This window comes from Mixophyes fleayi, chromosome 11 (assembly GCF_038048845.1).
Source record: "Mixophyes fleayi isolate aMixFle1 chromosome 11, aMixFle1.hap1, whole genome shotgun sequence".
Lineage (NCBI taxonomy): Eukaryota > Metazoa > Chordata > Amphibia > Anura > Limnodynastidae > Mixophyes > Mixophyes fleayi.
In genome coordinates, this window is record NC_134412.1 from 87,881,709 (window position 1) to 87,895,206 (window position 13,498).

The 13,498-nt window shown below is 43.1% G+C and overlaps 1 protein-coding gene across 2 annotated transcripts in view; it reads left to right on the plus strand.

Moving 5' to 3' along the window:
• MEGF6 (multiple EGF like domains 6) overlaps positions 1-13,498 on the plus strand; it is a 273,763-nt gene that overhangs the window by 150,645 nt on the left and 109,620 nt on the right. Inside the window, exon 1 of one of the 2 annotated variants that reach the window (XM_075190157.1) lies at positions 5,979-6,217. The exons of the other annotated variant lie outside the window; for it this stretch is intronic. Coding sequence (XP_075046258.1) covers positions 6,055-6,217 — 163 coding nt within the window. The 5' untranslated portion in view covers positions 5,979-6,054. Of the gene's footprint in view, positions 1-5,978; positions 6,218-13,498 lie in introns of those variants that run through there. 2 annotated transcript variants of the gene reach the window in all.

The following is a 13,498-nucleotide window of genomic DNA, read 5'->3' on the forward strand; positions in this document are numbered from 1 at the left end:
ATAAAATGAATTTGGCCACAGGAATGCATGAATGGTGTTTGCAGACATTGGCAGCTGCCTGTAGTTGGCGAAGGTTGAACCTGCTCCTCTTTAATGTGGTTTTATGATGCCTCACGAGCCAATTCATGTTTTGGGAACATTTTCTGTTAAAGTCCCAAAATAGATTTGGGACTTTTAACAGAGATTTCATAAAGGAAAGGGAACATAAACCGGTTCTCTGCATGGCTTCTCCTCCACTAATTCTACTTTTTCTTCTTGATTAAAGAAATGCGATTCTTGGTCTTGCTGATGTCTCTGTATTGTTTTCTGTGTTTACGTTGTTAGGATTTGTTGCACTGTTTTAGCTTGATTTTGGCTGATTCTGTTCAGCTGTAATTCATAAATTGTCCAATGTTTTATTTGTGAAATTTTAGCGTGATCAGCCTCTCTTGGCATTCCGGCATAGTAAGTGTTTCATTATTACAATAAAGGCATTTAAACGAACAACACTGCTATTAAATAAAGTTAAAATAAAGTTTTATATTGTTTATAGTTATTATAAATTGAACACAGGCTTTTCTGCCACGTTTCAGGTGAAGTTAAGCCCCACCCTTTTTCAAGCAATGCAGTGCGCATATATAGTCGCGTTAAACTAGTCAATGCATAAGCACAGATTGGTTTCTGCCGTCTGTTTAAAATATTTGATTTTTTTTTTATGTTTATATATATTTTGATGAGTTTGTTTATACGTGCATTGCTTGATAAAGGGTTCACGTAAATGCACACATCTCATTTATAGTAGAAGCAATAAAAGTTTTCTTCCCTGCTTTCTGGAGGAATCGAGTTGTAGTTTCGTCAGACATTTAACTGGCGATACGTCAGAATGTTCTGTGTAAAAGTAGTGGGTAGTAAACAGAGCTTTAATGCTGCAGTGACTCTCCCATTGTGCTTACGGCGGACACACAGATCCACTAGACTGCAAACAGAGAACCTTAGATTTGCGGATTCTCACAGTCCTTCAATAGTCCTCTAATAGTCCAGACATTCCAGCGGGATTCATAACCCCTGGCCAGCCCTGACATCCAGCTCAGGAACACCTGAGGGGTACAAGATGGAACACAGAATATAGCAACATGTTCCCTTTATATAGAACCAAGACCAGTCTCCACCCCTTCTATAAATTCAAAGAAGCATTGAAAAACTGCACCAATCCTATTTGATGTGTGAGCAGGGTGGCCAATCTAAGGGAAAGGTGGAAAGCACTGAGTTAACCAATCAGATCTAGATACTAATGGGGCAATTTGTGTGTTTCCAGCGTGTTTTCCCCTTGATTGGTCATAACTGCAGATCTCCCTCTTGCAAACAGGCCAGCTTCAACACCGTGATCAGTATATAACAACGTGTAGATCCAGGCAATTACTCTGGTTACTGGGAGAAATGAGCCGTCTAAAATTGGGATTCAGATACAATATACAGTAATCTGTAATTTAACTAGGAACTGTATGCTACATCATTGAGAATTTCCACAGGATGGACACACACGCACACATTTAGGAAAGGATATAACAGTATGATGATCCTCCTTCTAAGAAAGCAATGTAGTTGTCCAGTTGACACTTCCCCCTTACCTGGCTGATACCAGATTCTAATTTCCTGTCTCAATTTGTTACAAAAATGCAGTACCCTTGTACAATTACTGCATTTACAATGCTATACTGGGCACCATGTACTAATAATAGGGATACATTTATAACTGTAAAACTTATCTGGCAGCACTTAATAACAGTGTAATTGTAGCATAAAACACACATAGGGTAGTTTACTTTATTAACTCCTCTTGTGTTTGAATCCACCAATCAACATGGAGCATTTTCTGTTACCTAGGGGGCCGCAAAACACTCGCTCCATCACTTTATGAAGTTTTAGGCTTCCGTGCACGAACCATGGAAATCACCCACCACACCAGGCACTCCATGAAGGGACGGATTTCGTTTTGTGTTAATATCTAGCGGTAGATCTTTATCAGAAATAATCCCTCTACCTATTTCTTAGTAATGAAGTTATGTTCAGTGTTTCATGCCCTATAAAGATTGTTTTCTTATTTGAGTGATATTCTTTTTACTCTAGCAATTCTGTCCCTTTAACTAAAATCAACACAACTGCGCTCTCTGTGTATAATTGTTGGTTTGCAAATACAAACAAATTTAATTTCGGTTACTCTTTTTTTTTCCAAATTGCTTTGTTCCGCAGCCTACTTTACTGTGTACACGAGGTTTACACAGGACTCTGAGTGAGTCACACTGTTATAGTCATCCTTGTTTGTTCTTTCTTCTGTAGTTTTTAGATTCTTCAGTTTCTTAGGAATACACACAAATAAAAGTTGTTAAATCAATATTTATAATAAACGGACTCTCACAGTTTTTCTCAACAGAGGAAATGATTAACACGGTTTTAGCACTGATTACTACTCACGCAGGTAGCAGGATACATACGGAGGGGTAACATGGCTGGTGCGGATGGAGCATGTACCGGGGTCCTGTGTGTTCAGTGGGTTTAGAGTTGGGCAAAAAATGTAGACAAACTGCGCTGTGGAGTCACTGGAGTCATCCAAACTACCCTTTATATATTGGACCCTGTGTGTAAGGATTGAATATCTCAATTGTTTGAGTTTGTTTAAATAATATATAAATATTTTTTTCCCCTGATTTAATGCTGCACTGTTAGCACTACAGTAATCTTTGTGTTCTTCTCAGAAGAGAGCAGTCCTGATTTTTGGCTTGTCCTTATTCATGCACTGTTAAAATTGGCCTTTTATTGCATATATATTTTTTTCCCCCTCCAGCGGAGGGGGGTAGAGGGGTACAATAGGGGGGAGGGGAATACAGAGTGGGGGCCAGACACAACATTGTATATCAAACCATACAACCTATGGTAAATCCAGGCCTCAACGCCCATCCCCCAGTTGTCAGAGTTGTCAGTTATTACACCATGGAGCGTGGTTATTGCACAATGGAGCGCGGTTATTGCACCATGGAGCACGGTTATTACACCATGGAGCGTGGTTTTTGCACCATGGAGCACTGTTATTACACCATGGAGCACCGTTATTACACCATGGAGCACTGTTATTGCACCATGGAGCGCGGTTATTGCACCATGGAGCGCGGTTATTGCACCATAGAGCGTGGTTATTGCACCATGGAGCGCGGTTATTGCACCATGGAGCGCGGTTATTGCACCATGGAGCGCGGTTATTGCACCATGGAGCGCGGTTATTGCACCATGGAGCGCGGTTATTGCACCATGGAGCGCGGTTATTGCACCATGGAGCGCGGTTATTGTACCATGGAGCGCGGTTATTGTACCATGGAGCGCGGTTATTACACCATGGAGCACTGTTATTACACCATGGAGCGCGGTTATTACACCATGGAGCGCGGTTATTACACCATGGAACGCGGTTATTGCACCATGGAGCGCGGTTATTACACCATGGAGCGTGGTTATTGCACCATGGAGCGCGGTTATTGCACCATGGAGCGCGGTTATTGCACCATGGAGCGCGGTTATTGCACCATGGAGCACCGTTATTACACCATGGAGCACCGTTATTACACCATGGAGCACCGTTATTACACCATGGAGCACCGTTATTACACCATGGAGCGCGGTTATTGCACCATGGAGCGCGGTTATTGCACCATGGAGCGCGGTTATTGCACCATGGAGCGTGGTTATTGCACCATGGAGCGTGATTATTGCACCATGGAGCGCGGTTATTACACCATGTAGCACGGTTATTGCACCATGGAGCACTGTTATTACACCATGGAGCGCGGTTATTGCACCATGGAGCGCGGTTATTGCACCATGGAGCACTGTTATTACACCATGGAGCACCGTTATTAGCTGAGATGTTTCCTTTCTTACTACTTTTCCTGGTAATTAAGACATTGGTTCTTCCTCGTTTTATAAACGTGCTATTTTTCGGTGGCCATTTCTGAACACAAGGAGCTTCGTAGCGTTGGATGTATTTACACCCAGAACATAGAAAGCTCAAGGTACGCTCATCGAAATGTGGCCTCCAGGTCCACTTCAGTCGCAATTAGATGAACACGCCCTTACTGGCGCCCGTGACTTACCTCCCCTGTTCCGCCTCTCCTGTCATAAGGAGTCGTAAGTGTAAGGTGGATCACACGGATGTCTACGTGCGCATCTTTGATGTGCAAATTAGAGATGTACCTCCAACTCTATATAAGCCCCAAGGTATTTACATTTTTACAATATGTATTTTTACTTTCTCTGTTTTCTCAGCATCTCCTTCAAGGTATTGGACAAACCCGTGACTAAGCAATGCCAGACATTGCATGTGAGCCTCTCTTTACTTTGTATCGCAGTAAATGCCATTCTCCTGTCTCTTTAAACCCCAGATGTGAATTTGCTGCATTCTAATATCTCACCTTAAATCAGCGGAGACGCTCTATGCTCTATTTACATAGCAATGCATTGCTGAAATGTAATTATGCTGACCACATTCCTAACATCATCTCGTGTACCTTCTATAGTCAGCGTGTAGTAGCCCACCCATAGCTTGCTGGGATCTATACCCAGCACTTGTATGTTCATGGCTTACCAAGGTATCACATTTGTACAGCTTGTGCAGTGTTGTAGCATCTCTGTGTCTATTGTATTATGTTTATGTTGTTATTAAATATTACCTTGAGAAGCCATTGCAATGTCAAATAATGTTTAGCCACAATGGAGGGTCTGCAGTTTTGTAAGGTAAAGTGAAAAGGGTAGGTTGTGGGCAGCATGGTGGCTCAGTGGTTAGCACTTCTGCCTCACAGCACTGGGTTCATGAGTTCAATTCCCGACCATGGCCTTATCTGTGTGGAGTTTGTATGCTCTCCCCATGTTTGCATGGGTTTCCTCCGGTTTCCTCCCACATTCCAATAAAACATACTAGTAGGTTAATTGGCTGCTAACAAATTGACCCTAGTCTGTGTGTGTGTTTGTGTCTGTGTGTCTGTGTGTCGTGTGTGTGTGTCTGTGTGTGTGTATGTTAGGGAATTTACACTGTAAGCTCCAATGGGGCAGGGACTGATGTGAGTGAGTTCTCTGTACAGCGCTGCGGAATCAGTGGCGCTATATAAATGGTGATGATGATGATGATAGGTTATTGCTGGGTCTGACCAATAAAAGAGATGCGGTATTACAATTGCTGTAAACAGACGAATAGTCTTGTTTCATGGCTGTAAGATGCGTCTGTCTCCAGACACAGTGAAGGAAACTACCGAATCTTTTGGGTGTTTTTAAACTTTCCCCTCATTTAACATTTTACTGGATGTCACTCCTCTGCAGTTTGCCTGTTTATCCTTTTTACTCTAATCCTCACTTTGGGCGGCATTGAGTTCACCACACTGATTAACTCCTTATTTCCACAGCACGCACCACGTTTATTAACTAGTAATGACCACAGCATCATTAAAATGATGCTTCAGTACAGTTCACTCTCCACTACATCATATCAAAACAATTTTCAAGTTAGTTCACTTTTAAGATATAACATCAGTTCAACAAACCTCAAATTAACCTGGAAACTTTGAAATAACAACAACAAAACCTTTGGAATACAAAGAGAACAAAAAACAATCTCCTAAAATTCCTGATTCTGTTTTTACACAAAGTGGTTTAGATTTGTAGGGTGGAAAAAGGATATTTAGATGACTGCTGCCTGGCATGACATCCGTACCCTATAGGAGCCAGCCTGGACTACGTTCCTCTGTCAGCTCTCAAGGACTGTGACGTGGTCCTGTCTCTGTGTGTCTTGGCTACAGGCTGAGGGGGGGCTGATCACTACCTGCAGGAGATGGGCCAGGACTCTGTAACATAAAAGGAGAACGTGGGAGGGACTGGAAGAGTTCCCAGAGCTCCAGAAACATATACAGTAAAACAAAAAAAAATAAATTCCAAAACAAAATCCGCATCTGTGCAAGAAAGTAGCACATTGTCCACATGGTACTTGCAGGACGGAGCTGTACTTAGTTGTCTCACAGTTCCCCATCTCTCTGTAACATGAGACGTGTAACGTGGGTTCCCTGCATAGTCCTGGTGTGCTGCAGCGTCATAGTGGGTACAACTTACACCTCTGGATCTCGATATCACCGCACTAATTGTTACCCCTGTTATGTGAGGAGCCAGGGATTGGCGGCTATCCGGGCTAATAATGGGAGACCAGGTATGTATTTACTTCACAGTATATATCTTCTTCTGTTATTGTTACTTTGTACTTTATATATTGTTATCATTCTGTTTTCTTTCATAAACATCTGGCATGATATAGGACAGGGCATTATATGTATCTTCACCCTGTATTACTATTTACTATGAACACATTTGTTGTTTGTCTAAATATCTGTTTGAAAATAAGAAAAAGGTCAAGTTTTAGTAATTGTGTGTATGTGTAATATATATATATATATATAATTAGTGTTTATACATTTACAGCATGAATTAATTCAGTAATAATGTGTATTTGCTGTAAATATTTATGTGAAATATACATTATTGCTGAATTTACAGAGTTCTTTTGTTACACACATGAATTTGTGTTGCATTTGATAAGATTTCACCACAATAAAATACCATGTCCTAAACACAAATTAGTATTCAGTTTGTGAACAGAAGGAGTTTGTTTGGTAAAACTTTTAAAACATTTCATCTGTGTTTTATACAAGTGAAATCCAAACCAGAGCCATTGCTGATATTGAATGTTAATTGTTAAACCGCGGTATTTAAATTGTTTGAGTGCATTTTACCTACACTAACTTCAATAGGTAATTTTACAATGGGAAATATTTTACAATTGAGTTTAGTCATGTGTGTATCTCAGCCGTCAGTGAAATGATTACACAAATCAAGGGGTTAGTTTGTCGTTTTTCTTTTTTATATGAAAATGTTGCTTAATGTTGCAAATGTCCTAGGGGTATGTTTACTTAACTGCGGGTTTGAAAAAGAGGAGATGTTGCCTATAGCAACCAATCAGAATCTAGTTATCATTTATTTAGTACATTCTACAAAATGATAGCTAGAATCTGATTGGTTGCTATAGGCAACATCTCCACTTTTTCAAACCAGCAGTTTAGTAAATATACCCCCTGATTGGGACTTGCAGGAGGCTTAACCACACCGCTCGCTCAGCCAGCGGAAAATAAATAGTAGCTAAAACTGAAATGAAATCTTACCCAAATAATGACCACACATTGTAAAAGATTTGCTGGTCTTTACCAAGCACCAATCAGAGCATTTCTGCAGGTAAGAAAGTAAAATGTATTTTACTCTGCAAGAGCATTTATATATTACAGAATAGGTCATATTTCAGTATCATGTTCCTTTAAACATATTATTGTCTGCAGCTATATTTAAAGATTAAAGGCTTAAGGGGCGTTAGAGAGTGTGCAGACAGCAAGGAGTGTTCTGCAGGATGGGTCTGTAACATTGTATCCTTAGGGAAGGATGGCAGTGTGTACACAGCAGAGTTACAGTAGCTCCATCAATCAGTGGGATACAGTGACGGAATGAAAACACAGGGAGCTGGCGGATTCCGAGACGTCCCTGGAGCGTGTACTCCCGCTAGCACCCTGCAGGTGGCACCATTGTTAATAATGAATCCATATTCTACGTCATTGGACAATAGTTTGCACCTAGAGAAGCAGAAAGATGGAGGAACATACTGAGGGTCCTGGGGATTTGCTTCTCAACTTTAGTTTACTAAACACATATTAACCTTAGTATTAATAAAGAAAAAAAAAATCTTAATATGGTTACATATTACTTTGGGTATTATTTGGGTGTTTAAGCACCCAAGTGAAAATGTCAGCTGTTCCTCATCCTCACCAAGGTCCATGGCAGAAGAGAGGGAGAAGCAATGTCCCGGGGACCTAAGTGGGACCCATATAGTTTCCCTGGGTTGAGGGCAGAGGGCAATAGGGGCAGATAAGAGACATGGGGCAGAATAGGGAGATCCTCTGCCATATATGAGGTTGGCTTGATATATGTGTGTGGCCGCCTGCTTATATTTGGTATTCAGCCTTTGGGGCCTCTGTGGCGCGGGACATCAACAGAGGGTCCTTTGGACAAAGGGGTAACTACAGCCTTTGCAGTGGTTATGGGTCCTGACAGGCCCTGGACCTTTCCTATCCCTTTAGTCAGTCCGCAATTAGAATTAGCAGCTCAAACGCCTGTATCAGACCTGGGAAATCTGTAATTAATATGCTGTCGTGTTGGGTAATGATTTGGTAGAGATCATTGTGGGTGTAACTTTCACAGTGAAGAGGGGCTTATAAAACTGGTCTATGGGCCCCCATTACTTTATCTTTATGGCTTTGGATGAGGGCCCAACATTTTATCAGTTTAAACGTCAGGAATGATTCCGACAGGACACAGAGGAAGCGGGTCCGTCCGTTGCTGTGTTGCTATAGTGTAGAAATGGAGTGTGGTCCATGCTTTACACATACGCCAGTCTCTCTTACACTTCATGCATCTCCATCTGCTGCGTTGACCCCAGTCCTTGCTCTGCACAGGTTCCATGAGGTTCCATGACCTGTATGTACATTTGCAAAATTTGTGCCTATAGGAGTTTTGTCTTCTACTTCTGTCATTAAAGTGAGAGATGCGGAACAGACTTGTTCCCAGGACCCTTTTCCTTGTACGAGGAGGGGGCTCTGGGGCCAGCAGGACTAAAGTCGCCTTGTGTGTCAGCCTTGCTTTAGGCTTGAGGCAAAACATTATTAGGGATTGCTCCGACTTCCTCAGCAGACAAAGATCTCTCACAGTACTGTAATCTCTTCCTGTGATGGAACAAGCAGTCATGTGATAGACGAGGAGGGAAATACTCTTTGATGGACCATAATCTAATGAAAATAAGTTCAAGATCTTTGCAATTTCTTTCTCAAAGCCGCTGTCGGTTATTGGTTTGGTATTTTCATGGATTTTACTACTTTCTATATACTTCATTGGCAAATAGCCCAACTATGTGGTTAAATGTGACTGTATCACCAGGAATCTAAGCACATTGATCCAGAGTCTTGTAATGTGGCCCAAGTGATAGGATTACGGTTCTGGGATTTCCTGCTGACATAACCTAACTTGCAGCCCATGTTTTTGACCACTCCAAATCTAGAAAAATAATCAGCCAATGAGAGGCAAGAGACAAGTTATTGTATCGGCATAAACATTTATTAAACATGCTATATAGCAAAGTCACATTTTCCCCATGTTGTGATGTTTTGTGTGAGATAGACCAGAGAGCTTTTGTTAGACCCACCAGAGAATCCCATTGCAACTTAAATGACCAGTACAAGCATTGGAAAGAATTTAGATGAACCTGTGAGAGCCTATAATTTAAATGATGAATTTATAATATTTGCTTTGCAAAACATATGCTACTTGCGCTATTAGAGTTTATCTGTCTCCCACACAGAGTAGAGGCAGCCATCTTGGAGGCGGGCCAACATTCAGCCCATCAACTCCCTAGGATCTAGGAAATCACTGAGACGTGAGACTGGTGCCGACTGGCCGCGGGAGTTGCGTTGTCGCGACCGCCCCCTCGCTGCACAATGCTCTGAATTGGGGCAACGTGCAATTGTTGACGTAATTCATGGCAGCAGGGTGGCTCAGTGGTTAGCACTTCTGTCTTACAGCGCTGGGGTCATGAGTTCGATTCCCGACCATGGCCTTATCTGTGTGGAGTTTGTATGTTCTCCCCGTGTTTGCGTGGGTTTCCTCCGGGTGCTCCGGTTTCCTCCCACACTCCAAAAACATACTGGTAGGTTAATTGGCTGCTATTAAATTGACCCTAGTCTCTGTCTGTCTGTCTGTGTGTGTATATTAGGGAATTTAGACTTAAGCTCCAATGGGGCAGGGACTGATGTGAATGAGTTCTCTGTACAGCGCTGCGGAATCAGTGGCGCTATATAAATAAATGATGATGATTCTCTGTGAATCCCGTCATCGAGCCCCACCCCCACTCACTCCACTAGGGAAAGGTTGGGATACCGGAGTCTCCGGGACATTCTGGGAAAGTAGGCATCTTATAATTAGTTAATAGGGTTTTAATCTTGATCCCAGTGGGACGGTTTCCATTCTGCATCATGTAAAATGCTGCAAGCTGTTCCATCAGCATTATATTCAGTATGACTGTGCTGTACAATGGTACGTTCTCCAGTACAGAACAGAGTAAGATGTCTTCAGTCAGCTGTGGTGTCACATGTGGAATGTATCACACAGGATGTTACACACAAGCGCACGTTGAGCTGGCCTCTGACTGAGAGCGCAGCTGTGACGATCCCCTGACACCAGCAGCCTCCTGCTTCCTCTTCCCATCCTCTCTGTCTGAGAGGCACAGTATGTGTGGTTACTGGATCCTATGTCCTCTTCCCATCCTCTCTGTCTGAGAGGCACAGTATGTGTAGTTACTGGATCCTATGTCCTCTTCCTCATCCTCTATGTCTGAGAGGCACAGTATGTGTAGTTACTGGATCCTATGTCCTCTTCCTCATCCTCTATGTCTGAGAGGCACAGTATGTGTAGTTACTGGATCCTATGTCCTCTTCCTCATCCTCTATGTCTGAGAGGCACAGTATGTGTAGTTACTGGATCCTATGTCCTCTTCCCATCCTCTATGTCTGAGAGGCACATATGTGTAGTTACTGGATCCTATGTCCTCTTCCCATCCTCTATGTCTGAGAGGCACAGTATGTGTGGTTACTGGATCCTATGTCCTCTTCCCATCCTCTCTGTCTGAGAGGCACAGTATGTGTAGTTACTGGATCCTATGTCCTCTTCCTCATCCTCTATGTCTGAGAGGCACATATGTGTAGTTACTGGATCCTATGTCCTCTTCCCATCCTCTATGTCTGAGAGGCACAGTATGTGTGGTTACTGGATCCTATGTCCTCTTCCCATCCTCTATGTCTGAGAGGCACAGTATGTGTGGTTACTGGATCCTATGTCCTCTTCCTCATCCTCTATGTCTGAGAGGCACAGTATGTGTAGTTACTGGATCCTATGTCCTCTTCCCATCCTCTCTGTCTGAGAGGCACAGTATGTGTGGTTACTGGATCCTATGTCCTCTTCCTCATCCTCTATGTCTGAGAGGCACAGTATGTGTGGTTACTGGATCCTATGTCCTCTTCCTCATCCTCTATGTCTGAGAGGCACATATGTGTAGTTACTGGATCCTATGTCCTCTTCCCATCCTCTCTGTCTGAGAGGCACAGTATGTGTGGTTACTGGATCCTATGTCCTCTTCCCATCCTCTCTGTCTGAGAGGCACAGTATGTGTGGTTACTGGATCCTATGTCCTCTTCCTCATCCTCTATGTCTGAGAGGCACAGTATGTATAGTTACTGGATCCTATGTCCTCTTCCTCATCCTCTATGTCTGAGAGGCACAGTATGTGTAGTTACTGGATCCTATGTCCTCTTCCTCATCCTCTATGTCTGAGAGGCACAGTATGTGTGGTTACTGGATCCTATGTCCTCTTCCTCATCCTCTCTGTCTGAGAGGCACAGTATGTATAGTTACTGGATCCTATGTCCTCTTCCTCATCCTCTATGTCTGAGAGGCACAGTATGTGTAGTTACTGGATCCTATGTCCTCTTCCCATCCTCTATGTCTGAGAGGCACAGTATGTGTAGTTACTGGATCCTATGTCCTCTTCCTCATCCTCTCTGTCTGAGAGGCACAGTATGTATAGTTACTGGATCCTATGTCCTCTTCCTCATCCTCTATGTATGAGAGGCACAGTATGTATAGTTACTGGATCCTATGTCCTCTTCCCATCCTCTATGTCTGAGAGGCACATATGTGTAGTTACTGGATCCTATGTCCTCTTCCTCATCCTCTCTGTCTGAGAGGCACAGTATGTATAGTTACTGGATCCTATGTCCTCTTCCCATCCTCTCTGTCTGAGAGGCACAGTATGTGTAGTTACTGGATCCTATGTCCTCTTCCTCATCCTCTCTGTCTGAGAGGCACAGTATGTGTAGTTACTGGATCCTATGTCCTCTTCCTCATCCTCTATGTCTGAGAGGCACAGTATGTGTAGTTACTGGATCCTATGTCCTCTTCCTCATCCTCTATGTCTGAGAGGCACAGTATGTGTAGTTACTGGATCCTATGTCCTCTTCCTCATCCTCTATGTCTGAGAGGCACAGTATGTGTAGTTACTGGATCCTATGTCCTCTTCCTCATCCTCTATGTCTGAGAGGCACAGTATGTGTAGTTACTGGATCCTATGTCCTCTTCCCATCCTCTATGTCTGAGAGGCACAGTATGTGTAGTTACTGGATCCTATGTCCTCATCCTCTATGTCTGAGAGGCACAGTATGTGTAGTTACTGGATCCTATGTCCTCATCCTCTATGTCTGAGAGGCACAGTATGTGTAGTTACTGGATCCTATGTCCTCATCCTCTATGTCTGAGAGGCACATATGTGTAGTTACTGGATCCTATGTCCTCTTCCCATCCTCTCTGTCTGAGAGGCACAGTATGTGTAGTTACTGGATCCTATGTCCTCTTCCCATCCTCTATGTCTGAGAGGCACATATGTGTAGTTACTGGATCCTATGTCCTCTTCCCATCCTCTATGTATGAGAGGCACATATGTGTAGTTACTGGATCCTATGTCCTCTTCCCATCCTCTATGTCTGAGAGGCACAGTATGTGTAGTTACTGGATCCTATGTCCTCTTCCTCATCCTCTCTGTCTGAGAGGCACAGTATGTATAGTTACTGGATCCTATGTCCTCTTCCTCATCCTCTATGTATGAGAGGCACATATGTGTAGTTACTGGATCCTATGTCCTCTTCCTCATCCTCTCTGTCTGAGAGGCACAGTATGTATAGTTACTGGATCCTATGTCCTCTTCCCATCCTCTCTGTCTGAGAGGCACAGTATGTGTAGTTACTGGATCCTATGTCCTCTTCCTCATCCTCTCTGTCTGAGAGGCACAGTATGTGTAGTTACTGGATCCTATGTCCTCTTCCTCATCCTCTATGTCTGAGAGGCACAGTATGTGTAGTTACTGGATCCTATGTCCTCTTCCTCATCCTCTATGTCTGAGAGGCACAGTATGTGTAGTTACTGGATCCTATGTCCTCTTCCTCATCCTCTATGTCTGAGAGGCACAGTATGTGTAGTTACTGGATCCTATGTCCTCTTCCCATCCTCTATGTCTGAGAGGCACAGTATGTGTAGTTACTGGATCCTATGTCCTCATCCTCTATGTCTGAGAGGCACAGTATGTGTAGTTACTGGATCCTATGTCCTCATCCTCTATGTCTGAGAGGCACAGTATGTGTAGTTACTGGATCCTATGTCCTCTTCCTCATCCTCTATGTATGAGAGGCACAGTATGTGTAGTTACTGGATCCTATGTCCTCTTCATCATCCTCTATGTCTGAGAGGCACATATGTGTAGTTACTGGATCCTATGTCCTCTTCCCATCCTCTCTGT